The 26,646-nt window shown below is 40.4% G+C and overlaps 1 protein-coding gene across 1 annotated transcript in view; it reads left to right on the top strand.

The window, feature by feature from the left end:
- Nucleotides 1-2,678: 2,678 nt before the first annotated feature.
- Nucleotides 2,679-26,646, top strand: part of CIT (citron rho-interacting serine/threonine kinase) — a 97,566-nt gene continuing 73,598 nt past the window's right edge. The window contains exons 1-9 of the mRNA XM_073313406.1: nucleotides 2,679-2,748; nucleotides 5,612-5,736; nucleotides 6,887-7,028; nucleotides 8,323-8,498; nucleotides 11,223-11,324; nucleotides 11,995-12,137; nucleotides 13,153-13,246; nucleotides 17,976-18,179; nucleotides 18,638-18,791. Coding sequence (XP_073169507.1) covers nucleotides 5,641-5,736; nucleotides 6,887-7,028; nucleotides 8,323-8,498; nucleotides 11,223-11,324; nucleotides 11,995-12,137; nucleotides 13,153-13,246; nucleotides 17,976-18,179; nucleotides 18,638-18,791 — 1,111 coding nt within the window. The 5' untranslated portion in view covers nucleotides 2,679-2,748; nucleotides 5,612-5,640. The remainder of the gene's footprint in view (nucleotides 2,749-5,611; nucleotides 5,737-6,886; nucleotides 7,029-8,322; nucleotides 8,499-11,222; nucleotides 11,325-11,994; nucleotides 12,138-13,152; nucleotides 13,247-17,975; nucleotides 18,180-18,637; nucleotides 18,792-26,646) is intronic.

The following is a 26,646-nucleotide window of genomic DNA, read 5'->3' as shown; positions in this document are numbered from 1 at the left end:
CCATCCACCAAACCACAGTCATTTTGGATCAGTAACTAGCTGTAATCCCAGCATCTCTTTGCAGGTCTGTCTCCAGTCCCAAGGAGTCTTATTTAGACCAGCTTGGAGGACCACCAGTGGTTAAAGTAATCTGTGTGGGTCCCCCTTCCCCTAAGAGGGATGGGAAGGTCTATCATAACATGGAAGCAGCAGCTTTGATAAGACCATGACTTAGTGTATCATTCAACAACCCAACTTGATCTATCTATCTATAGAGAGAGAGAGAGAGATTGATTTTTGGCAGGTCTGTGACCCCCACTTTAAGGACTAGACCTACCTCCTGACCCATTTTAAGTGATTCAGCTTTATTAAAGTCCTGGACAGAAAGGTGCCTCACCAGAATCCCCTCAGCTTTGATGCTGTTCTCTGCACTCTCTCTCACAACAAAGTCCCCTTGGGAGGGGAACCAAGAATGTTTAAGAACCTTGGACAGAGAGTCCCGATTGCTTGGAGGTCCCCATACTCTCTCTGGAAGCCCACTACGTCTCCCACCCCGCCAATCCAACTTCACATACAGTGATGGTGACTTTCCAAGTGTCATTAGAGAAACTGTGACTAGGTAGCCTATGCAAATAGAGCTCTCTGTGGCAGCACTTTCCCTTTTCACCTAGAATGAATAAAATGTTTTTCCCCTGGCCATGAGGCTTACACAAATATAGGAACATGCAGCTATAAGCATAATATCTGTAATTAGTTTCCTGAAATAAGATTTAACTTTATATTGTCCCTTTAAATAAAACAATGCTGGCTGTCAGTCATCATTAGTTTTTCCCATGAAACACAAAATTCTCTTTACAGGTAGCTTTTGGAGTGTGCAAGAGCAGTCTACAACAATTTCAATAAACAGATTTAAATATTCCCTTGTAGGGTTATGCATACAACAACCACAACCCAGTATGGTAATGCATGAGATCTTGAACATAGACTTGACCAGTCTAGGTTCATTGTTCAAGCTGAGTGAAATACAAATAAATCAGAAGTGAAAATGGTGGAAAGTAAATGAGATTTTAAAACTTCCAGTTTTAGTAGCTTGAAGTGAACCCAGATATGGAATTAAAATATGTGTGGTATGATTATCTTAACAGTGTCCTTTTAAGTCTCCCTGGGGGGGAGGAGAGGAGTAAATCACTAGAGGAACTATATAAAATTCATAATAAAAATGAAAAAGCAATTTTTCTGTTTAGGATAGTACTTAGTATTTATATAGACCCCTTAATCTAGGGAGGTCAAAGTGATTTACAAAAATTTAGGCCCCCACCATCCTAATGAGGTAGATAGGTGTCATCCCTATTTTACAGAAAGAGAGATGAAAGTATGTATAGGTAAAGTGACTTGCATGTAGCCATGCAACAAACCAGTATTCCCATATTTTGCTGGCTTGATATCAAGACAACGTTATCATAATTGAAATGATTGATGGATGGTAAGACAGTAACAAATTGCTTTGTGAGACTCTACACTGCAATGTGATTATTTTAGGGTTGGGCAGTTGAACGATCTGATAACAGGTCAATTGACCAGTCAAATGTCAAAATAATCCTCTTTTAAAGCATTAATTTATTACAATAGTAATAGAAGAGAAAGACTTTATGGTCTCCAACAGGCTTAGTCTTAGCTATAGACAGATACTTATGCCTAATTACAATAAACAAGTTACTTGACTCCTGTTCTTTTTGCAGATACAGACTAACACGGCTGCTACTCTAAACCTTACTTGACTGAGTTATTTTAAATCAGAAATCGTGAAACACAATCAAGTTCTAAAAATGATGGAACGGTACCATGATTCAATCAAAAAGGCAGGCTGCTGCTTACATCATAGCATTCTTGCAGGAATATCTGATCGTGGCCAAATAATAGGCCAGCAACTGACATAATTTCCCTGGTCAACTCACCCAGTTACCAAGATTAGTTTTAAAAGTATGTCCCCAAATTGCCTGATCTTTGCACATCACCACACTGCATCCTGCCCCGATGCTACTGGACCAGTAACACCCTCCCATCGCATAATAAATGCGCTGACATTTTCAAAGTGTCCTGTCACTTTGGCAGGGCAGCCTCACACCCACTCCCCCAGCTCACGTGGCCGTGCAGCAACATCTTCACACGAGGCTGGCGCGCTGGGCAGAGCACCCCGGGGGTGCCTGGCAGGGCCCACGCTGCCCTGCAGCATTTCCACGCCACCTCGCCACGTTGTGCTACCACGTGCCCTCCCCCGGCATTTCTTCTATGCGCCACCCAGCGTTGGGGGCCTTTTCTCAGTGCTACCCCTTCTCGCCTACATTGTGGGCCCAGGCAGGCCTTAGATGGTGGGGTGAGGGGCAGAGCCAGGCGCTGAACGCGGGCTGCCTCTTCTGGCGAGCGCGGGACCGGGACCAGCCTCCAGGACAGCCCAGTCCCGCTTTCCCTCAGGGGGAGGGAGGAGAGGAGGGAAACGCGACGGTTAGAACCGTTAAACGATTCCCCCCACCCCCTTTCCTGCGCGCGAGCACGGGCCTAAGAGCGGACTGCCTCCGCCCACAACGTCTGTCCGCCGGGCAGGGGCTGGGTTGACGCACGAACGTGATCTGGGCGGAGCGCTAACGTCACCAGGAGGCACATTGGGGATTGGCTAAGGCTGACGTCTGCCCTGCGTCACCGGAAATGATGGTGATGGGGACGCTACCCCCGCACCGTTCAAACCTGGATGGCGGCAAAGCAAGATCGGCGGTGGGTAGAAAGGCCCTGGGCGTGGGGGCTGCTGGGAGCGTAAGAGGTCTTGGAGGGCTGGTTTGTGTGCCTGTTTATAGGGGAGCCCGGCTCCTCCGTGGAGGGAGGGGACTTTTTCTTCCTGCCGACTTTCCTGGGCTCTCCCTGGACCTAGGGAACCCTCCCCTTTTCCTTCAACTGACCTGCAGGGAGAGGTCAGCCTACCCCCCCCCACTCCCCTCTCTTTCCTTGGAGAGATGGGGGTGTCACCCCCCCATTCCGATCTCATTCGGCGTTGCGCTGGGGTCTTCCTGAGAGCTGGGCTCTCCCTTGTAGGGAAGGTCAAGCCTCTTAAGTCCCCTCTCTTGGAGGGAGGGAGGGAGGGAGTCAAGCTCCCCCCCCCCTTATTCCCCTCTCATTGGGGGCTTGCCCCTCTCTTCAGGCAGGGGGTTGCCAGCTCCCCCTCCCTCCACACACACGTTGAGGCATCGCTTGGGTGGGGGCAGCCCTCAGCCTGTTCTTTGGGAGAAGGCGGCTTGGTAGTGACAGCTATACTAGGGCTCCCCTTACTAGGTGGGATGGATGGCCCTTAAACCATTTGGTTATGAAATGTTGCAGTGAGGTGTCTTTTCCCTATGATTTGAGTGCACTAGGCTAGCTGCCAGGTGTACTGCTTGGTTATAAAGCAGGTACAGTAGAACCTCAAAGTTATGGACACCAGAGTTACAACTGAGTAGTAAACCACACACCTCAGTTGGAACTGGAAGTACACAATCAGGCAGCAGCAGAGACAAAAGAAAAAAGCAAATACAGTAGTGTACTGTGTTAAATGTAAACTACCAAAAAAAAAAAAGAATAGCATTTTTCTTTTGAATAGTAGAGTTTCAAAGCTGTATTAAGTCAATGTTGGCAGCTGTAAACTTTTGAAAGAACAGCCATCACTTTTTGTTCAGAGTTACGAGCATTTCAGAGTTATGAACAACCTCCATTCCCCAGGTGTTTGTAACTGAGGTTCTACTGCACTGTTACCCAACAAGTTTCCTTGCTTCTGTCACTGGTGTGAGGTGGGACTTTCTAAGTTGTCTCAAGGATTTAGATCCACAGTTCCCATAAGTTTAGTGGGAGTTGTGCATCTAACTTTCCTAAACAGCTTTGAAAATCTCCCCTCGTGATTAAAGGCACAGCGTGAGTTTACAGATTCTGCTTGTGTTTGAAGCCATAATTCTTCCTATAGTTACAAGTGACCTTTAGATTAACTGTGGATGAGAGGGATTCCCTTTTCTCAATGTCTTTATTTTGCGTGTTTGGCAAGATAAAGACACTGGCAGCACTTTGTATGATCTCTCTTGCTATTTCTCCTCTAAAGCATATAAGGCATGGTTCATGCCTAAAAATTAGATCGACCTAGTTACATCACTCAGGGTTGTGAAAAATTTTGCATCCTGTGTGATGTAGTTAGGTCGACCTAGAGCTTGGCTACACTTGCATGTTACAGCACAATAAAGGAGCCCTGGGCTCACTAGCTCACTACCCGTCCACACCGGCAAGGCACGTAGAGTGCTCTGACTCCGCGGCTACAGCACTGCTGGTACTCCACCTTGGTGAGTGGAATAACGTTTGCTGCACCCCTGCTGGAGTGCCGCGGCGCCAGTGTGGACGAGGTGTTGCATTACTGCGCTCTGATCAGCTTTCAGAAACATCTCATAATCCCCTTAAGTCAAGTGGCTACTCTTGTCATTGTTTTTGAATCACTGTAGGAATGTGGATATGCCCTTTGAAAGCTCCGTTTCTGACAGCCGGCATGCTTATCTGCCCTGAGACAAAGCAACCATTAATGTGGAATGCTGTGTGAGGGGGGGGTCTGCTGCTGTCTGAACTTACAAGACAGCATGCTGACATGCTCTCGGCCCCCGAAAAACCCACTCTCTCTCCCTGCACATACACACAACACACTCCCTGTCACGCTCCCTCCCTCCTCTCCCATTGAAAAACACGTTGCAGTCACTTGCATGCTGGGATAGCTGCCCGTAATGCACTGCACTCAGTGCCGCTGCAAGTGCCACAAATGTGGCCATGCTAGTGTGCTTGAAGCTGTCAGTGTGGACAGACTGCAGCGCTTTCCCTACTGCGCTCTATGAAGGCTGGTTTAACTCAAAGCGCTCTACATCTGCAAGTGTAGCCATGCCCTTAACCTCCATGGGGAGGTGGATTAACAACATTCTTTTAACTGAAACTTGACAAAATCACAAACAGTTCTATTGACCTTATGCATCTTGGAGTTAGTGCTGAGTGAATTTGTTTTGGCAAATGGTTTATTCACCAAAAAATGCAATTCTGGATTGAGTGAACCTGTTCACGAATTCAGGTCAAAATTAGCAAATAGTTTCAGTCAAAAATGAGGGAATAATTTCCAAAAAAGTTGAAATGTTTCTTTTTTGACACTTTGGAAATGAGACATTTTGATTTTTTTTAAATGACATTTCATTTATACAATTAGCTGGATTTAACTAGCTCCTCTTCCCACAAAAAATGTTTAGTTTTGGGTCCAACCCGAAATGAAACTTTCAGATTTTTATGTAGACAAGAAAAAAGAAAATATTATTGGTTCAGGTCACTCCACTGAATTGAAAGAACAATTATTCACCCTGCGCTACGTAGGGCTCTGCACTGTTACCCGTAGCTATAGTAGCTCAGAGCCTTCCACATGAAATATATTAGCAATAATGAGGTCCCTAGTGGACTCCAGGAAGTCCGTCTTCTGAATTAGTTTTTAATATTTGTTTCTCTAAAAAATGTTTTTGGTTTAAACTATCCAAGATTTCTTTTAAAATTTCCCCTTATTCAAAATATCTCCACTTGACAGGCCTTCCAACTTTCTTTTTAGGATGTATATTTCTGGGGTAAACTGTGAAGATGTTGAAGTTTAAATATGCCGTGCGGAGTCCGACGGAGCCAGCCTCGATGGAGCCCATAGCTAGCCGTGCTTCTCGGCTGAACCTGCTCTTTCAGGTATAGGGAAGCTGGCATCAGACCTGATGAACTGCATCTTGTTTGCATCTGTGTTCACTGTATAAAAATGTCTTGTGTTCTGTGGGCAACCAAGCTTTGTCCAACTGATTTTTTGGAGAGTGATAGAAAGGCATCTTGCTAGAAGCTCAAAGTCTGCACCTAATTTGCATAAAGTATAGATGATTGCAGCTGACCATCTTTTAATATGGAGCTGTTGCTCACATACTACAGATTTCAGATTAAGATAGAGCATCTGATGCTGAGTGGACTCTCCTGAGATGAAAATGGAACACTGCATGCTGGGACCAGTAGTCTTTGCAGCCTTCTCACTTTCACTTGAAGATGATCATAAGCATCATTTAACTAATTAGCTGCACTTTGAGCATCTTTTTTTCAATTAGTGTCCAGGATTCAAACAGCATTTCCTTCAAGTAAGAGTTGGTATGGTGATTGCCTAGATCAGGGGTTCTCAAACTTCATTGCACTGTGACCTACTTCTGACAACAAAAATTACTTCAGGACCCCAGGAGTGGGGACTGAAGCCTGAGCCTGTCCAAGCCCCACCTCCCCAGGTAGTGGGGGCCAAAGCCCAAGGGCTTCAGCTCAGGCAGGGGGCCGGTAACCTGAGCCCTGCCACCCATGGCTGAAGCCCTTGGGCTTTGGCTTCAGCCCCGGATTGTGGGGCTTGGGCTTCAGTCCTGGGCCCTAGCAAGTTTAATGCCAGCACTGGCGACCCCATTAAAATGAGGTCGTGACCCACTTTGGGGTCCCAACCCACAGTTTGAGAACTGCTGGCCTAGATATTCCTGAAGCACATGGCAAAATCCATGGGCTAGTATAAAAATAGGACAACTTAAATCAGAAGCATTCAGAGGACCTAGAAAAAGAACACAGATGATGTGATTTGGCCTTTTAGCTGCCTTCTTTGAGTTTTCTTCAAGGAAAAAAGTAAAACATTTGTAATAGTGATTAGTGATGCACACAACTATCTGATGTATTTAAAACAAACCTCTAAAATATTATTTGTTTAATTTCTGAAGCAGTGATTTTTTTGGTTATGGATAATATATAATCTGTTCCTATACATATGTTATTGATTTGAGGCTTTTCATTATTGTCTGAGTCTCCATCTGCTGTTGCTTTTTTTCAGGGGAAGCCGCCCTTTGTGACTCAACAGCAGATGTCTCCTCTCTCCCGGGAAGGCATCCTTGATTCCCTATTCGTTCTTTTTGAAGAATGCAGCAATCCTTCTTTAATGAAAATTAAACATGTAGGCAACTTTGTAAAAAAGTGTAAGTTTTCTGAGAGTAATTCTAGAACTAATTTGATGGATAGTAGTTAAAAGTATGGGCATTTAAATAACAAACTTAAATGCATAAAGCATTAATATTGCTGTCTTTGATTTGATCCTGTAACTGACTTTGTATGGACAACTCCTGCATTTATGTGGAACTCCCCTGAACTTATTGGAGCTCTGTACATATGCAAAAGTCCACCTGCACAGTCAGCTGAAGGATTTAAAGTGCATCCTTTCTTATGTGATTTTGTAGTTATGATATAGTTATGGTTCAGGAGGCACTTCTATTCTAAGCCCCTCAGAGTACTCCATACAGAATTGTTCTGGCTATAAACCATTGACAGATGTGAACAAATTGGAAGGAATTTGGAGAATATGAGAATAATTAAAGGCTTGGAAGGGCTGATTTAAGAAGGAAGATAAATATTTAATTATTTTAGCCTGGTGTAATATTTTAGATACCATGTATTATGTATGGTGTTTTGTGTGTGTGAGCAGGTTGGCGGTTATATCCTGTAAGCAGTAGGTCAGCACCTAAGAATTTTTTTCAGTCAGCCCATTTTACTAGTGATATGCTGAGATTCTAAAGAAAACTGCATTACAATCAACTAGCATTTTTGCTAAGATCTAATTGCACAACAGTCAGTTAACCAGAGTTTATAAGACTATCTATAATAGTTCCATCTGACTTCTAATTATTACATATAGAATGAAAGTACTAGCGTTTGAAGACTAAAATAATGGAAAGAGGGGAATTGATTATCATGATCCCAGGAAGTATAACAAGGAAGAGTGGGATAAACTGAGCAAAGGAAAATTTAGGCTGAATATCAAGAAAAAATTGCTAGTAATTTCTATTAGATTATAGAATAGTCTCTCTCAAGGGAAGTTGTGAGGAAGTGGTGAAAACCCTGCCATTTGACTTCTAAAACTAGACTGGACAAAGTACTCTAACACAGTATAGAGACTAATTTTGTATTGGCAGAGAATGGTTGAGATGGTCTAATAGGTCTCCTTTATTTCTGATTTCTCCGATGCTATGAAAGGGGCTGAGTTATGGTTGCTGTGCAAACTATCTTTGAATTTCCTGACTCTAAAATCTCAGTCATAACTTTGCATTAGTATTTTTTAATAATTAATTATGCTTGATGTAGGTAAACAAGCAAATTATAAAGTGATTTAATACTTATTGAGGGCTTGGAACTAAAGGAATATTTCTTCCTTTGCTAAAACTGTAATCATCACAAAATGTTACGTGTCTAATGTAAAATAACTTTCCTTTTGTGCAGATTCAGAGACTGTAGCTGAGTTACGAGAACTGCTGCCCAGTGTGAAGGATTTTGAAGTAAAACGTCTGGTGGGAAATGGTCATTTTGCAGAAGTACAGGTGGTGAGAGAGAAGGTGACTGGTGATGTCTATGCTATGAAGGTGATGAGCAAGGAGTCCTTGTTGGCACGAGAACATGTATGTGTATTAATTTATGGTATATTCTTTTAATTATGTCAGTAGACCTGCAAAAGATGACCTAGTGGCCGTGAGCATTTTCTTTCCTCTATTATTAAACTTTGATTAAAAACTCTGATGGGAAAGATGGTTCTAACTTGGAGTTAAATGATATAATAAAGAATTACACTAATATTTCAACAATAAATCCACCTCATGGTGTTTGGGTTGATTTGGGATTAGCTAGATTGATGGAAATCTTATTGAATGAATTGCATTTAAGGTAGCATTGTAATTTAATGTTTCACTATGTATTTATTGCAGAATTGGTCATAGGATGCTCATTCCTACTTGTGCTAGCATGGGTTCTTGTTCTTGTCTGATTTTGTTTTTCCTCAATTGGTGGTGGTGATATTATTTACTATTTTTATTATGGAAGTGCCTAAAAGTGCTGTGACAAAGTGGGAATGTTCTTAATGTTTTATCTGAATACTGTGTGTGTGCCTCAGTTTCCCCTATGCAGTTCTTAAGTATCTAGGTGGTGGGATAAGGGTGTGTGATTGTTGCAGAGCCCTAGAGGGCCAGTGTGATGGTGTCTGCACAGAGAATGGCCGACGCCCTGTCTCCTGGCAACTGATGGGCTGGGCCCCTCCTCTGCAAAGGTGCCAACTGAAGGTGTTGGAGAACAAAGAGATCAGGTGGCCTCCTGGCCCAGGAAAGAGACAAAGGCGAGAGGAGGAGCTGGAGAGTTTCAGTTTGGAGTTGGCTGGGGAAATGGAGGGAGGGCCAGAGGGGGCTCTGGCCTCTCTGCCCCCCAAGATGGACCTGACTGAGGGGTCCTGGTCTCTGTACCTACAAGCTCTGTTTTAGACCATGTTCCTGTCGTTTAAAAAAAGAAAAGGAAGACTTGTGGCACCTTAGAGACTAACAAATTTATTTGAGCATAAGCTTTTGTGAGCTACAGCTCACTTCATCGGATGCATTCAGTGGAAAATACAGTGGGGAGATTTATATACACAGAGAAAATGAAACAATGGGTGTTACCATACACACTGTAAGGAGAGTGATCACTTAAGATGAGCTATTACCAGCAGAAGAGCGGGTGGGGGTGGGGGTGGGGGGAACCTTTTGTAGTGATAATCAAGGTGGGCCATTTCCACAGTTGACAAGAACATCTGAGGAACAGTGGGGGGGGGAGGGGAATAAACATGGGGGAATAGTTTTACTTTGTGTAATGACCCATCCACTCCCAGTCTCTATTCAGGCCTAAATTAATTCCAATTCAGCAGTCTCTCCTTGGAGTCTGTTTTTGAAGTTTTTTTGTTGAAGAATTGTCACTTTTAGGTCTCTAATTGAGTGACCAGAGAGATTGAAGTGTTCTCCGACTGGTTTTTGAATGTTATAATTCTTGATGACTTATTTGTGTCCATTTATTCTTTTATGCAGAGACTGTCCAGTTTGACCAATGTACATGGCAGAGGGGCATTGTTGGCACATGATGGCATATATTACATTGGTAGATGTGCAGGTGAACGAGCCTCTGATAGTGTGGCTGATGTGATTAGGCCCTATGATGGTGTCCCCTGAATAGATATGTGGACACGGTTGGCAACGGGCTTTGTTGCAAGGATAGGTTCCTGGGTTAGTGTTTTTGTTGTGTGGTGTGTGGTTGCTGGTGAGTATTTGCTTTAGGTTGGGGGGCTGTCTGTAAGCAAGGACTGGCCTGTCTTCCAAGATCTGTGAGAGTGATGGGTCGTCCTTCAGGATAGGTTGTAGATCCTTGATGATGCGTTGGAGAGGTTTTAGTTGGGGGCTGAAGGTGATGGCTAGTGGCGTTCTGTTATTTTCTTTGTTGGGCCTCCTGTAGTAGGTGACTTCTGGGTACTCTTCTGGCTCTGTCCATCTGTTTCTTCACTTCAGCAGGTGGGTATTGTAGTTGTAAGAATGCTTGATAGAGATCTCATAGGTGTTTGTCTCTGTCTGAGGGGTTGGAGCAAATGCGGTTGTATCGTAGAGCTTGGCTGTAGACAATGGATTGTGTGGTGTGGTCTGGATGAAAGCTGGAGGCATGTAGGTAGGAATAGCGGTCAGTGGGTTTCCGGTATAGGGCGGTGTTTATGTGGCCATCGCTTATTAGCACCATAGTGTCTTTTTTTTACTGGCTGGCTGAGAGTCACGTCTGACTGCAGAGTTGGGGGTGCAGGGCCCTCTGGCTTCCCCAGGAGTCCCGCCTGTGCGGACTTGCTGTGGGAAGTGCACGGTATGAGAAGGGGATGCTGAATGCTCCAAGGTCAGACCCAGGAAGGTCAAAGCTGTGTAAGCTTTTTGCCCTGGAGACAGTCTGCTCACAGAGAAGAAGCTCCCCCAGAGTCCTGATTGGCTTCATATGGAGTAGTTCCAGAGCATTGCCCAGTGGCTCCGTGACAAGTGCCAAATGAGATTGGGGCTCCATTATATTAAATATTATGCAAATGCGTAATGAGAGATGGTGTTACCCTGGAGAGTTTCCTATCTAAACAAACAAGGCAATGAAGTGTGGGAAGGGAAATAGAGGTACAGAGAGGTGAAATGACTTTCCTAGATCACACAGCTGGTTAGTGGCAGATGATGGTTTGTAAGTAACTTTTGAATAAATGGCACGTTATAAGCTTATGGCAATGATAGATGCTCCTCTGGAGCTAGGGAATTCTAATGCATTCTGCTACTTTTTATTAGGATTAAAACTAATCCATTTTCTTTTTGTAGGTGTCATTTTTCAAGGAAGAACGGAGTATATTATCTCGGAGTAGCGGTACCTGGATCCCACAGTTACACTATGCATTTCAGGACAAAAAAAATCTCTACTTGGTAAGTGTAGAATTTTTTTTCTCTTCTGTGGTGTTTAAGGTTGAACTTTTCTATGTTTGTATTAAACAGCATTGTGGTGGCTGGAAGTTTTACCTTTCCTTCTGTAAATTTTCCTACACCATAAGTAGGCTTGGCAGAATTTTTGATTTTTATTTTTTTTATAATTTCAATGGATAATATTGGCTTTTTTTATTTTAAGCATTTTTTCTATTTTTATCAATTTAACTTTTCAGAGTTGTGCAAAATTATGGGTCCTAAGCTTTTTTTCCTTTTTTTTTTTTTTAAAGATTTTTATTGATTTATATTTTTGCAGTTGTGGGAAATTATGCAGAGTCATACAATAATTATTTAATGACAGACACTGAGATTCAAAAAGTTAAAGGTTTATACATGTTAAAACAAGAAGCTGTCAACATTGTATGTCAAAATTTTAGCCTTAAACTCTAATAAGCAATGTTTTTCTTTCTTGGCCTATCTGTAAATTTCTGTTATCAATGGATATATTTTTCAATTGATTTGTGCATGTATGGTGAAATTGATGTTTATCTACATTTACTGATAAAATACAAGCCTAACTATAAGATTATCTGGCCTATGTAGTATTTAAGGGCTTAATCAGATGTCTTTTTGTGTATCTGAACTACAACCATGTCTCTTAAATTTCATTCAGGTTATGGAGTATCAACCTGGAGGAGACTTATTGTCACTCTTAAACCGATATGAAGACCAACTAGATGAAAGTATGGTGCAGTTTTATTTAGCAGAGCTGGTTTTGGCCATTCACAGTGTCCATCAGATGGGCTATGTACACCGGTAGGTGGGCATCTCTTTGAAATACACTTATGATTTTATCAGTATAATTCTGGAATGAGTATTGGAGTGGTGAACTCCAAATCTCATGTGACATCTATTTCAAGGTCTGTCTTTCGTACATGTTAGGAAAAAAGTTAGAAAATGAATTATACTCCCGCTGCAGTTGTTGCTGAAGGCATTACGTTTGATGTAAACCGTGAAACTAATATGAAAGGATGGCTACATATGATTGAAAGCTCAGTTACATTGTTTTGTACCATAGAAATATGAAGACATTTTACAGCAATTGAGTTTGGATGTTTTTGGCACCAAATAATAAAATAAACTATTTGAACTGTTAAAGATTATTGAGGTGAGGTGAGATGAGTGCTGTGGAAAAACAAAGCCAATATAGTATGTTAGAGTACTTGGGTGCATGTATGTATTGCAAGAATTTCTAAGGAACCTATCACCATGGATCCATGGATGTCATTACAATCTGATACTCACCCCAAGTATTCAGTCATATGGACAGACCACACATATGTCCCAACCAACAGCTGCTGCATGTAGGGCAGCAGCACACAGACTTTTAACAGCTGGAAGACTACTTGGCTTTGAATGGAGTTTGGAAGAACGACAAAATAAGTTGGTTCTAAGGATTTGGGTTGAGAACCATATGATGTTGCATTGCCATTTAAGTTCAGCACATTGATGTGTCATGAAATAGCAATGCAACACCAGCTCCTCTCTTCTCTTTCCTTTTTGGTGGAAGAAATACATTTGTTATTAATTGTTGGTTCCTCCACCCTCCAGTGGGGAAAGCTCAGTAGCTGACTGCCTAAAACCAAAGTTGTGAGTGGAGCAACAACTGGAAGTCTGGACCCCACAGAATCCCTATGTAGGGTTATGAAGAACAGCATGCAGTTGAGGAGACACAGATTGAGTAGTAAGGAGATGTTATGTAGAAGTGACAGCAAGGAACAGCTACTGACTGGCATAGAGAGATTATTGATTGTGTTGTGCTTACTTACAGAGATATCAAACCAGAGAATGTTCTCATTGACCGACTAGGACATATTAAACTTGTAGACTTCGGATCAGCTGCCAAAATGACAGCGAACAAAACGGTAATAAAGTGTATATAAACTGCGTCTGTCTTGTTTGGATCATTCAGTCAAAATTGAAAACCAATTTCATGTCCGTTCCTGACTGTTGATACTTTATTCTTTTGTCTTTCCCAGCTAATATGGAGTATTAATGATAATACTTCAAAGACGAAAAGTGCTAAGTATCTTCCATAGCTGTAGGTAGATCTGTAAACAGATTAGCTTATACAGGTTTTTAGTTGTGGGTAAGGAAAGGACAAATCTTTTACAGTGCTTCCCTTCTCATGGTACTAAGGCTGTGTTAAAATGTGAATTCATACTTTAAAAGATGTCTGTAACTATTGATTTCCCTGGATAAATTCATGGAGGTTAAGTCCATTAATGGCTATTAGCCTGGATGGGTAAGGAATTGTGTCCCTAGCCTCTGTTTGTTTGTCAGAGTGTGGAGATGGATGGCAGGAGAGAGATCACTTGATCATTACCTGATAGGTTCACTCCCTGTGGGGCACCAGGCATTGGCCACTGTCAGTAGACAGGATACTGGGCTGGATGGACCTTTGGTCTGACCCAGTATGGCCATTCTTATGTTCTTATGCTCTTTATTTTTCTCTAAAAGGTATCTTGCATTGTTATCACAAAAGTTCCCTCTAAAACATTTGAGTGGAAAGTACTACTTGTATGCATACTTTTCAGAAAACTAGGATAAAAAAATCACATGAAAGGGTCTAAGGGCTTTTTCTCAGAAATGCCCTGACTCATCAACATACTTAAACATGTGGAGAACTTAAGCACTTGTGTAGTCTAATGGATTTCATTGGAACTATTTATGTAGTAAAAATGAAGTCAAATTAAGTAAAAATCTTAAATCAACCAAACTGTATCATAGAATTTCTATAGATAGTAATTCAGTGCTCTAACAACAAAAATATAGCAGTAGGGATATATTACTGACCACCCGACTGAGATGGTGATAGTGACTGTGAAATGCTTAGGGAGATTAGAGAGGCTATTAAAATAAAAAACGCAATAATAATGGGGGATTTCAACTATCCCCGTATTCACTTGGTACATGTCACCTCAGGACAGGATGCAGAGAGAAAGTTTCTTGACACCTTAAATGACTGCTTCTTGGACCAGCTAGTCCGGGAACCCACAAGAGGAGAGGCAATTCTTTAGTCCTAAGTGGAGCACAGGATCTGGTCTAAGAAGTGAATATAGCTGGACTGCTTGGTAATAGTGACCATAATATAATTACATTTAACATCCCTGTGGTGGGGAAAACACCACAGCAGCCCACCACTGTAGCATTTAATTTCAAAAAGGTGGACAACACAAAAATGAAGTTAGGTAAACAGAAATTAAAAGGTACAGTGCAAAAAGTGAAATTCCTGCAAGCTGCATGGAAACTTTTTAAAGACACATAATAGGGGCTCAACTTAAATGTATACCCCAAATTAAAAAACACAGAGAACCAAAAAAGTGCCACAGTAGCTAAACAACAAAGTAAAAGAAGCAGTAAGAGGCAAAAGGGCGCCCTTTAAAAAGTGGAAGTTAAATCCTATTGAGGAAAATAGAAAGGAGCATAAACTCTGGCAAATGAAGTGTAAAAATATAATTAGGAAGGTCAAAAAAGAATTTGAAGAACAGCTAGCCAAAGACTCAAAAAGTAATAGCAAAATTTTTTTTAAGTACATCAGAAGCAGGAAGCCTGCTAATCAACCAGTGGGGCCACTGGCCGATTGAGATGCTAAAAGAGCACTCAAGGACGATAAGGCCATCGCAGAGAAACTAAATAAGTTCTTTGCATCGGTTTTCATGGCTGAGGATGTGAGGGAGATTCCCAAACCTGAGCCATTCTTTTTAGGTGACACATTTGAGGAACTGTCCCAGATTGAGGTGTCATTAGAGGAGGTTTTGGATAAAATCGATAAACTAAACAGTAATAAGTCACCAGGACCAGAGAGTATTCACCCAAGAGTTCTGAAGGAACTCAGATGTGAAATTGCAGAACTACTAGCTATAGTCTGTAACCTCTCATTTAAATTAGCTTCTGTACCAAATGACTTGAGGATAGCTAATGTGATGCCAATTTTTAAAAAGGGCTCCAGAGGTGACCCCAGCAATTACAGGTCGGTGAGCCTGACTTCAGTACCGGGCAAACTGATTGTAACTATAGTAAAGAACAAAATGATCAGACATATAGATGAACAAAATTTGTTGGAGAAGAGTCAACATGGTTTTTGTAATGGGAAATCATGCCTCACCAATCTACTAGAATTCTTTGAGGGGGTCCACAAGCATGTGGACCAGGGGGATCCAGTGGATATAGTATACTTATATGTTCAGAAGGCCTTTGACAAGGTCCCTCACCAGCTCTCTTAAGCAAGGTAAGCTGTCATGGGATAACAGTGAAGGTCCTCTTATGGATTGGTAACTGGTTAAAAGATAGGAAACAAAGGATAGGAATAAATGTTCAGTTTTCAGAATGGAGAGAGGTAAATAGTGGTGTCCCCCAGGAGTCTGTACTGGGCCCAGTCCTATTCAACATATTCATAAAAGATCTGGAAAAAAGGGTAAACAGTGAGGTGGCCAAATTTGCAGATGATACAATACTATTCAACATAGTTAAGTCCCAGGCAGACTGCAAAGAGCTACAAAAGAATCTCTCAAAACTGGGTGACTGGGCAACAAAATGGCAGATGAAATTCAGTGTTGATAAATGCAAAGTAATGCACACTGGAAAACATAATCCCAACTATACATATAAAATGATGAGGTCTAAATTAGCTGTTACCACTCAAGAAAGAGATCTTGGAGTCACTGTGGATAGTTCTCTGAAAACATCTACTCAATGTGCAGCGTCAGTCAAAAAACCGAATCGAATGTTGGGAATCATTAAGAAAGGGATAGATAATAAGACACAATATCATGTTGCCTCTATATAAATCCATGGTACGCCCACATCTTGAATACTGCGTGCAGATGTGGTCGCCCCATCTCAAAAAAGATATATTGGAATTGGAAAATGTTCAGAAAAGACAACAAAAATGATTAGGGGTATGGAATGGCTGCCATATGAGGAGAGATTAATAAGACTGGGACTTTTCAGCTTGGAAAAGAGACGACTTGGGGGATATGACAGAGGTTTATAAAATTGTGACTGGTGTGGAGAAAGTAAATAAGGAAGTGTTATTTACTCCTCATAACACAGTAACTAGGGGTCACCAAATGAAATTTAATAGGCAGCAGATTTAAAACACAAAAGGAAGTATTTTTTTCACACAATGCACAGTCAACCTGTGGAAGTCCTTGCCAGAGTATGTTGTGAAGGCCAAGACTATAACAGTGTTCAAAAAAGAACTAGATAAGTTCATGGAGGATAGGTCCATCAATGGCTAGTAGCCAAGATGGACAGGGATGGTGTCCCTAGCCTCTGTTTGCCAGAAGTTGGGAATGGGCGATGGGATGGATAACTTGATGGTTACCTGTTCTGTTCATTCCCTCTGGGGCACCTGGCATTGGCCACTGTCGGAAGACAGGATACTGGGCTAGATGGACCTTTGGTCTGACCCAGTATGGCTGTTCTTATGTACTTATAAGTCTTGCTGAATCAGGGCTAAATGTATTCAAAGTGTGCATGAAGGTGGCATATCTTGAACTCTATTGATACTCCAGTTTTAAAAGTAGTCATATTGCAGTATTCTGGGGTTAGATTCTGAACACATTGCTTTCTAAGTGAAAAAAAACTTATTTAGGTTTAGCTGTCTTTACAGGCTGTTTCTAAATTTAAAATACTGCATACGTTTTAAGAAGTGAGAATTTTAAATTAAAATATTTAGAAGCTGTATTTATAAATAGAATATATATTTCTAGTCTAGAGCCTGCTTTTGTTGTGTATATTTTGAATTTATATAAAGAGCCTGTCTTTATCGTGTAGACAGTATACTGTATTATACTATATTATCTTGTATACTGCACTTTTGTATCTTCCAAATCTTTCTTTTCTCAGAGCCCCCGTACTTTATTACCTTTTATGTTAACTGTTTTCTCCTTTTTTTCATGTCTTCTATTTCTTCAACCTTCTGGCTATTGCGTCGTTCTCCCCTGCTGTTTTGTTTCATCCTTATGCCAGGAGCAGTGTGAAAATGACTAATTCTGATTCCTGAAGAACCTGGTCAGAGCACTTCAGAGACCAGGATTCCAGTCAATTTTAGTTTGCTGGTGGCATACGCAGAATGGAATGGTAGGGAGAATGATGGATGAAGTGTAGGGTCAGGAAGTCATGCTGAGAAATGTTGATCCCTAAATTTCACTTGTGTATGAGAATTTAGCTATACTCCCATTAATGTCAGTGAAAGTTGCATCACTGGCACTGTGCGTACCACTTAAAACATCAGAGGTTAGTGCATGCTCTTTAGAATGCAACATTCTAAGTCTTGGTTACTTCAGTTGTATGTGGTTTGTAGAAACAATTAGCTCTTTTAATCTATGTTAACTCATTCCATGTGGTGAATAGTTTTATTGGAAGTTATTAATTTTCAGTTTCCCTAACACTGTAACTAACTCTATATTAGTTATCTTGCTCTCTGATTCTTTTCTGGGAAAGCTCCTACTTATAAATTTACTTGTAAACAGTGGTGGAAAACCAGATGCCTCTGTTGTTTATAAGCACGATGAAAAATTAATTTCAGTGCCAGGAAAATAATCAAGGGCCAGACTGTAACTTCACATGTAATGTCTTTATTTCCAGGTGAATGCCCCGCTGCCTGTTGGCACCCCAGACTACATGGCACCAGAGATGCTAACTGTTTTGAACGGGGATGGTAAAGCTTCACATGGCCCAGAGTGTGACTGGTGGTCTTTGGGAATCATTGCTTATGATATGATATATGGAAAATCTCCTTTCACTGAAGGGACCTCAACAAAAACCTTTAATAACATCATGAACTTCCAGGTAGAGAGGCCTTTCCTATATTTCAGGATAAAGAAGGCTAGAACTAAAAACTACTTTTTTCTACAGCTGGAAAAAGGGGGTTCTAGACGTCTGTTGTTTTGTCACATTCCAAGTGTTCTCTGAAACATGTATTGAAAATGTTTGCCATATTCTCCCTGAATGTATGTCAGTCATTTGACTATCTCAGGTTACTTCACTAATTATTATAAGAATTGTCTAAAAATAAGTCTGTGCAATTCATCAGTTAAGAAAGATTTCTCTGTGTCCTGCTGTAGTATTGGTAAGATCTTCTTTGATGTACCATGAAATTGGCACACAGTATCTATTAGCAAAAAACTTTCATTCCCATCTTGAACCTTAAAGTTTTTGGCATATCTCAGGTTAATGAAGATTTGAACCTAAAAGCTTCAGATTCTGTTTTCCTACTGAGCAAAGAAATATTTTTATTTCAAATGCAGAGGTTCCTGAAGTTCCCAGAAGATGTGAAAGTCAGTAATGAATTTCTTGATCTGGTCCAGAGTCTGTTATGTGGGCCGAAGGAGAGACTAGATTATGAGGGTCTCTGCTGCCATCCATTCTTCTCTAAAATTGACTGGAATAACATCCATAATAGTAAGCAGAACAATATTATATTAAAAATAGGTCCTTGATAATATGTGGGTATGAGTAAAATGAGTATTTGTTGAGTGTTTGAACTGGTTAATCATTTTTTAAAAAAAAGAAGCGGTACTGCACTATAGCAGCAGAAATGTTTTGAGGAATGATTTATTTATTCTGTTTTATGGCTAGGATGTGTTAATATACTGTATGTTATAATCTCACAGGTGAAAATGTAAGTAAAAAATTATATAAAATACAAGTGTATTCCTGCAACTCTTCCCCACTCTAGTCTGCCTACACCTTTATTTTGTTTTTGTTTTGTAGTTTCTTAATCTTCTCTCCTCTTACCACTTCATGATTCAATTTGTTAGATGTGAATCATGCTCCTTTTATCTTCTGTTTGTAGTGACCTATGTCAGGGATGCTATAGGAATGGAGTTTATGCTATTAGAAACTAAAGTAGAACAGGGATTCCCAAACTTTTTCATAGTGTGGACCACATCTAATTAGAGATTTTCTTGTGGACACTCCTGTTCACAATTTTGCAGGCCACCTTCTCCCCAGTGATAGAATAACCACCTGTGTGGCAAATACTTTTCCTTGTAAACAATGGTTGCAATATTAGGAAAGTAATGCAATTTAGCTGCTGGAAATACTGAGGTACCAGCACCACATATGAAGCCAAGTACTCCATTCACCAGTGGTCCTTGAACCTCTGATTTTTAGAATACTATTCAGTTATTTAAACTGTGAGATCCTTGGGGCAAGGACCATGTCTTCCTTACATTTGGTACAGAGCCCAACAGATTGGCTACTCTGATTATTAAGCATCATGAGAGTAGTCTAGATTCTAAGATTACTATTAGGCTTAGATTGCCAGCCTCAGATGACTATTTGTCCTCTTTGGGGGTTCTCGGGTTGAATATTGACACTCTCCCTCTTTTCAGCTTCAAGAAGCCTAAACTTTTAGAACAGCTATTCTATCAGAACTGTTGGTTGTTACCTTTATAATATCATTGAGTTTTGATTGGGAAGTTTCTTATTATTTCAGCATGTCTGGTGTAGATTTCAGCTCACTCTTCATCTTTCTCTTGAGCCATCTCTACTACTTCACCAGTTTTTGTTCTCGAAGTTCCTATATTGGTTGAGTTTAGAACTTAAACTTTTCATCGGTATCTTGGATGTTGTGGAAAATGGTGAGTTGGAATCCATTCCAGTGCCATCTTGGCAATCTGCTTGTCTGGCATTCTGGAAACTGTCTAAGTTAGTTGGTATTGCCTTGCCATTTCACAGGAGAACAATGATGCTGACTGACTATTCAGTTGGTAGGCATTCTTGGGGTTCTTTTGTATGTCCAAATAGCCAAGCGAGCAAAAAGAAAAACCAAAACAAAAAAACCCCAAAACTTCCCAGTCTATTTCCATCTGTAACTGGCCAGAAGATTGTGCCCTAGTCTGTTAGATTCAGACCTAGCCATGGTGAGATCAATACAGTGTTGATCTACAGGCTAAATTATAATGACTCATATATAGGAATGAAGCCATACCCCATGAAAAAGCTGTAATTGGTACAAAACACAGCAGTACTTCTGCTTTTAGCAACAGACTGAATACATCACCCTGGTGCTTTGCTCTCTGTACTTGTTCCCCATTAACTAAGTTTGTCCAGGTCAATGTCTGTCTTATTATTCAGAGCCGTCAGGAGTTAGCTTCTAGAAAGATTGCTGCTCTCTCTATCAGCATGACTTCTCATGACTGCTGTGTTCAACTGGAGCAATGAAACTGTCAACCGGAAGTGTGATACTTGTGAGAGCAGGAAGTGGAACTTTCACAGGAGCTAGACATAGCCGATGGAGCTTGCTCCCATGAGTTGATGATCATGGACCTAACTGCTTTCAGAATAAAATGTAAAACTTGTTCCTTTGACGTGTCTTTCACTAAATAAGTTCTATATGCACACACGCAGATACGCATCTATAAATCAATCAAGTTATTTCTCTTTCAGGATGAGAGGGAAGAAAGAGATAGTGTGTTACTTGTTAAGTATTTGGGAAGTACTCCATCACTATTAAGAAAAGGAGTTCTTGTGGCACCTTAGAGACTAACAAATTTATTTGAGCATAAGCTTTCGTGAGCTACAGCTCACTTCATCCGATCCGATGAAGTGAGCCGTAGCTCACGAAAGCTTATGCTTGAATAAATTTGTTAGTTTCTAAGATGCCACAAGTCCTCCTTTTCTTTTGCGAATACAGACTAACACAGCTGCTACTCTGAAATCCATCACTGTTGTAACTGGGGCTATCTAAGCGCCTAGATAATCAGCCTAACTCTACCCCTTTCAGCTTAGAATTTGTGCTGTTAATACTGACCAAGAACATCCTTTCACTTTTTGTTGTTATGGGAACTTATAAAACAATTATTAGTTTTGCATTTAAACCATATCTTCTCTTCCCCTGAGATAGTCACTTATATAAAGCTTCCAACCTCCATGGGCTCAGGCAGCAGGAATCTGAAGTTGGCTCCTAAATGTAGAAGTAGAATGCAGCTCTAAGTAAGCCCCCAGGTCAACCACCTGAATCTGCTCCAGTAGGTGTTTGAAACAGCTTTTCGTTGTTAGTTTGCACCTTACTAGGAGCATACTAGCAAAACATAATGTAGGCTCTCTGCCCTGTATTTATTTACTTCTGCTGTTTACTGAAGTTTATTGCTACAGATCATTCACTTTCCTAAAGATTGCATGTTGATTTACTTGACATAATGTACTGCAAAAGATTTGGATTGTGTATTTAGTATTTTACGTAGAGTAAAAATTATATTGGTAGCCAGAATAATTATACTTATACTTATCTGTCAGTTAAATCAGGGTTTAGACTGGAAAATTCAGAACATTGCTCTTTAAAGTATGTTAAAAGAACCCAGACTAAGAGAAACGGAGGAAACTGGGTATGATGTACTGCTTGCTTACTGGACAGAAGATTGCAAGCTATCCAATAAGCTTTTCATAACTGTAGTTTCATGTTTCATTGTTTTTTAAAAGTCAGTAAATTACATTAGCCATTTAATTTGAATCTAAAATTACAAACTTAATCTCATGAAGTACAGTTGAGAAGTGGTCAGGAGGCTTTTTACCCTAATCTAAATACAAAATGCATAGGGCAAGGACAGTATTTCCTTTGAGGATTGTCCTGTAGTTGCTCTTTGGCAACGTACAAAGGAAAATGGCAGCAGTCACAGAAGTAACTAACAGCCCAGCAACTAACAGAAGGTCTTGAAGGCCAGGGCAGAATATTCACCTGTATGAAATTAATCCAAAGGTATCTGAGAAGAAAGGAAGGAACTTTACATCTTAGTGCAAAGGAAGGTGTGTAATAGAGAGCTGGAGACTACCTCTGGAGAAATGTCTTCATAAAAAAGAAAATCCACTGTATTCATTCTTCCTAATCTGTGATGCCTGAGATAGTGTCATGACACAGGAGAGATCCAAGTCAGCCTTTGGTGCTGAAGCATTTGTTTTTCTCTGACCTGGCCCAAGGAATGATCTCATGGCTTTGGGAAGAACACTCTTGTTCTTAATGGCAGTGGACAATGTAGCCAAATACATAGAGAGATATCCCCCGCCCCCCCATTATTGCTCTTTCATACAGCAAGCCAGATGTTTTGGCTACGTACCCCTCTTAGCAGAGAAAGGGAAAGAATGCTCAGATCAGAGGATTCCATAAGGGCTGGAGTAGCATTTGAATATGGGAAATTGAAAAGCAGAGGAAACTGAAGCAATTACCTGGGAGTTTCAGAAGTACCCTTCTGATGAAAGATGATAGTTTAATAAGCAGGATAAAATGTTTAACAATAGCAAGAAGAAAGTGAGTTGTAGAAAAGGTTAGTGGACAGGAGGAAACAGAACCAGGGAGAATATGGCGAGAGAGGAAATGTGAAAACTACTTGAAAAGACCAATATCTTCCTGTTTCTCTTTGCATGGAGTTTGCATGATATTGAGGTATTTATGTAATGTAATTTTTTGAGAAATGGGGGGGTCTCAGGAACAATTTACCCAGCATAAGTGACATCAAATCATGCATCCTTACAATATGATAGTCTAGTCTGCAAGACATACATTGTGGGAATGTTTCCCACAAATTAAATCTGGATAGCTGAATGTCAGGAACTTCTCAAACTTGTAAGGCTTTTAAAGCTCACTTCAAATACTCCAGAATTGAGATCATCTCATTTTTGAGCCCTCATATCTCCCAAATGCCTTATTGACAACTTTCCAGAAAAAATTGACCATTGTCCTAAAATATTTTAATTTTTTTAGGTCGGGTGAAGTTACAAGGGGGTCAGCTTCTTGTACAATTAGTGAATATTGTTTATAGCTGGGATAGGCCTATTGTGTATTTTGCAGTTAGTCTGTTCTAGATCAAATATTCTTAAAGATATAATTCAGAGCTGATGCTGTCCTTTGTTGGGTTTTCCATAAATATTATTGAAAGCACAAGATACTAATGCTTAATCTACTTGCCATTGGAAAGGCAGTATACATTTTGACACCAGGAAGAATAGATTGTATCACAGAACAAGACAAGATACATTTCTATTCTGTAGTTCCTTCAAATTCCCTAGTCCAGTAAGGGTTGGCCTAGAAGAGTGGAATCCCAGGGAAATGCAGTATCTAATCTCTAAAGTTACATGGAAATAATTTGAAATGATGGAGCTGATTGTATTATTCCTTGAACTAGACATAAATACACATACTAACACAGTTCAAAAACTGTGTTTCATTTAGTGTGATCATAAAGATGATGATAAACTGGGTAATTACTGCAGTGCTATTTTTTAAATTTATCAACATATGACACCCCCTTACCTCCAGAAGTCATTCTTAGGGAACAGATGGATGAGGGTTATATCCTTCCTCCATAAGAGGGGTATCCGAATAAGCAATTGATTCTTATGTAATGTGCAGTTCTCTAGAAGGCATTTAAATAATAAACAGCACATGTGGTCACTTGCGGCATATCACAGGCAGAAAATGATCCATGTGTCAATCAGTTTTTATAAGATTGAAGTATCAGGATTAGAATATCCTGTTTGTAGCATAGTTTTGTCTCCTTTTGAATAAACCTGGAGAGGGAGAAAGTGTGAATCTCCTGAACAAATCTTTAGTCTTGCCAGATACAATGGCATGTATTTGCTATTCAGTTCCCAGAGTCTTTCTATGACCTCTTTTAAGCGGTTCTTCTTTTTAAAGAAACACTTGAGAATAGCCTTGATATGAGCAGGCTTACACCTTTGTATTTGCTAGTCTTCATCTTGTTATTTTTAGGATACCATAATTATAGAGGAATGAGACTTCTCTGGTTTTAAACAAGAAATAATTGGCCAGTTCTGGTTACCCAAGGACCCTTTCATAGACATGCATTTAAACCCTTGTTAACCAACCAAATTGCTCCCTTTTCTCAGCCTGTTTTATAAGCTGCACCAATTATTTTACAGGCAGTTTCAAGAGACAAGCAGGGGAATGCCTTAATCTCAGGAATAAAGGAATCTAAAGACATTACCAAGTAATTAGCAAAACCAACCAAGCAAAGCGGATCTAGCATATCTCTTTCCAGTTGTGTCCCTTCTCACTCTTGTGAGTTTGTTCTCATCCAAAGTGGTCTGAAACCTACCTCCGAAGAAATTCATTTTTCCTCTCTCAGTCACTGTCAGCAGTTCTGATCCACTTGCAGCCAGAGGTGTGTTTGTTGAATGACTGTTTTTATTTCCTTGATAGTAATATTGTAACAAGGTTAGAAAGAAGTGCTTCTCAACTGTGTTAGGTTGGTAATAGCTCTTCTCACACTAATGCCTCTTCAGGAGATGCAGAGTAAAGGGCAAATTCAGGTTTCTTCCCTTTCAGCTAGCTTTCTCTGTGTCTCTCCTTTGTGCAGAGCTTTTATTAAACATCAGAAGAAATTGCAGTAGAAAATGATGTGATATTAAAATTAGCTTTCTCTTTCTAAAAGTCCTATTTACTTTCCATCTTTAGCCCTCTTCAACCATATGAAGATGTTGCTATTGGGTATTGTGGTGTATCTTGTTCCTCCTTGCTTCCGTTAGCAGCAGTAGTCTGAGTGGGGACTTTTTTGAGAGGAAAGTTTCTTGCCTTTAATTGTAGTTGCCTGAGGATGGTTCCTGCGTAGATTCCCACTACTTTCTGATGAAAGGTGACATTCTAGCTCACTCTGTATTTCTAACTTGGACAAATCTGTTAAATATTAAATGATATGGTCATATATAGAGTTATAATATACCCCTTCCTTTTCTGTCAAGGTATGTTTTTGGCTACTCTTACAAGAGGGGTTCTAGATAGTCTTCTCCTTCCTATATTACTCTGTCTCATCAATCCAATCTCTTTTTAAATCTTAGATGGGGGTGTGGAGAATAAACCTTTTAAAGGGTGCCCAAAGGCCTTTTAGTTCTGGATGCTGAAAATGAAATGTATTGTATTACCTGTATTTCTTTCCCTCTGCCCTCTTTAACTCTTAACTTTGCAAAGCATTTTGGGATGCCATTTGTATGAAAAATGTTATAGCTAGTGAAGTTGTATTATTATCTATTGCTCCTGTGTTTGTGTGAGTGAGAGCACTGGACAGAAGAGCTATAACTGGATGTTATATTAAGAGAATTTACTCTGTAATACAGTTCCCATCCTATTAAACCTTTGCATTTTTTTTAAACCAATAAATCTATTTGTTTGATATTGACAAAGAAGATTTGAATGCTCCAGAGACTGTTTGAGAGGTAATATAATTTCCTTATTAATGCATATTTTTATCTTTGAGTTTTTCATTCATCCTACTCCAATGTACTTGAAGCTATGGTATGTGAGCAGTATCTTGCCAGCCTGGTGGAGCTTCCTTCCTTTCCCCTATTTGGAAGCTGTGTCAGCATGGCTCCCTGGAGAGCCACTAATAGAGCATGCATGTATGTACTGTTGCAATTTACTGATTTAAACAGGCAGATTTTTGCCAATGGATGCTGGTGTTGTGGTAGATTGGTGTTGGTCTGCTGTTAGCTTATACACAAATTTAGTGTAGAAAATTAAGAGTTAAAAATTGAGCTGTGAAAGGATTTGGCAACCTAGAGGGAGCTAGCAAGCTCCAGCAGTGACTCATTCTGCTTGTGTCAGTCAGATAAGAATCAGCATCTGTCACGAATGCAGGCAGGTAGGGTTAAACTCAGAGCATGCACAGAGTGAGGAGCAGGGAGCCTGCACTGCAGGGGCTGTAATGTTTGTTCCTGGTTCTTCAATTCTCATCAGCCCTTCAGCTACAGGAGATCTATACTGGATCCATGGTAACGGTTTTAGCACACAACACTTCCATCAGTTTGTAACAATGGGCTGTGTTCTAGTTGTGGACTGAAGAGCTGTCTGCTTCATAGATCAAAAAAGAGTTTAGTAGATTTGCAGGGAGTGAGGACCTGAATGATGAAATTAAAAAAAAAAAAAATCTTGGGAGGAAACATGCTTTTATGAGGTAGGAATTGCACAGCAAGCTTTTACATTCATTCTTTTCTCACATGCAGCCAAACCAGCAGGGACCTGGGGTGCTGCACATCATTTAGAATAACATCCTTTTGTTTCGTTGCAATAATTAAACTGCAGCAAATGTTAGAAGATGGGCTGAAATTAAGCAACTGGTTAAGAAGTTAAGAGATTTTGATTTAAAAATTTGAGTAAGAAATAGATTATAATTCCTGCCATTGATACCTGTATTCAAAGCTGATTGTATCGGAGCCAGACTGCAGTGGTGTCCCACCAAGAGTTCTAAATCCTAAGCAAGCTGTCTTGGGGAAGCAAATCTTTATTTCTTTTTCTCTCTCCTCC

This window comes from Lepidochelys kempii, chromosome 15 (assembly GCF_965140265.1).
Source record: "Lepidochelys kempii isolate rLepKem1 chromosome 15, rLepKem1.hap2, whole genome shotgun sequence".
Taxonomy (NCBI): Eukaryota; Metazoa; Chordata; order Testudines; family Cheloniidae; genus Lepidochelys; species Lepidochelys kempii.
Note: the sequence above shows the minus strand (reverse complement) of the source record. Positions and strands in the feature narration are given on the sequence as shown.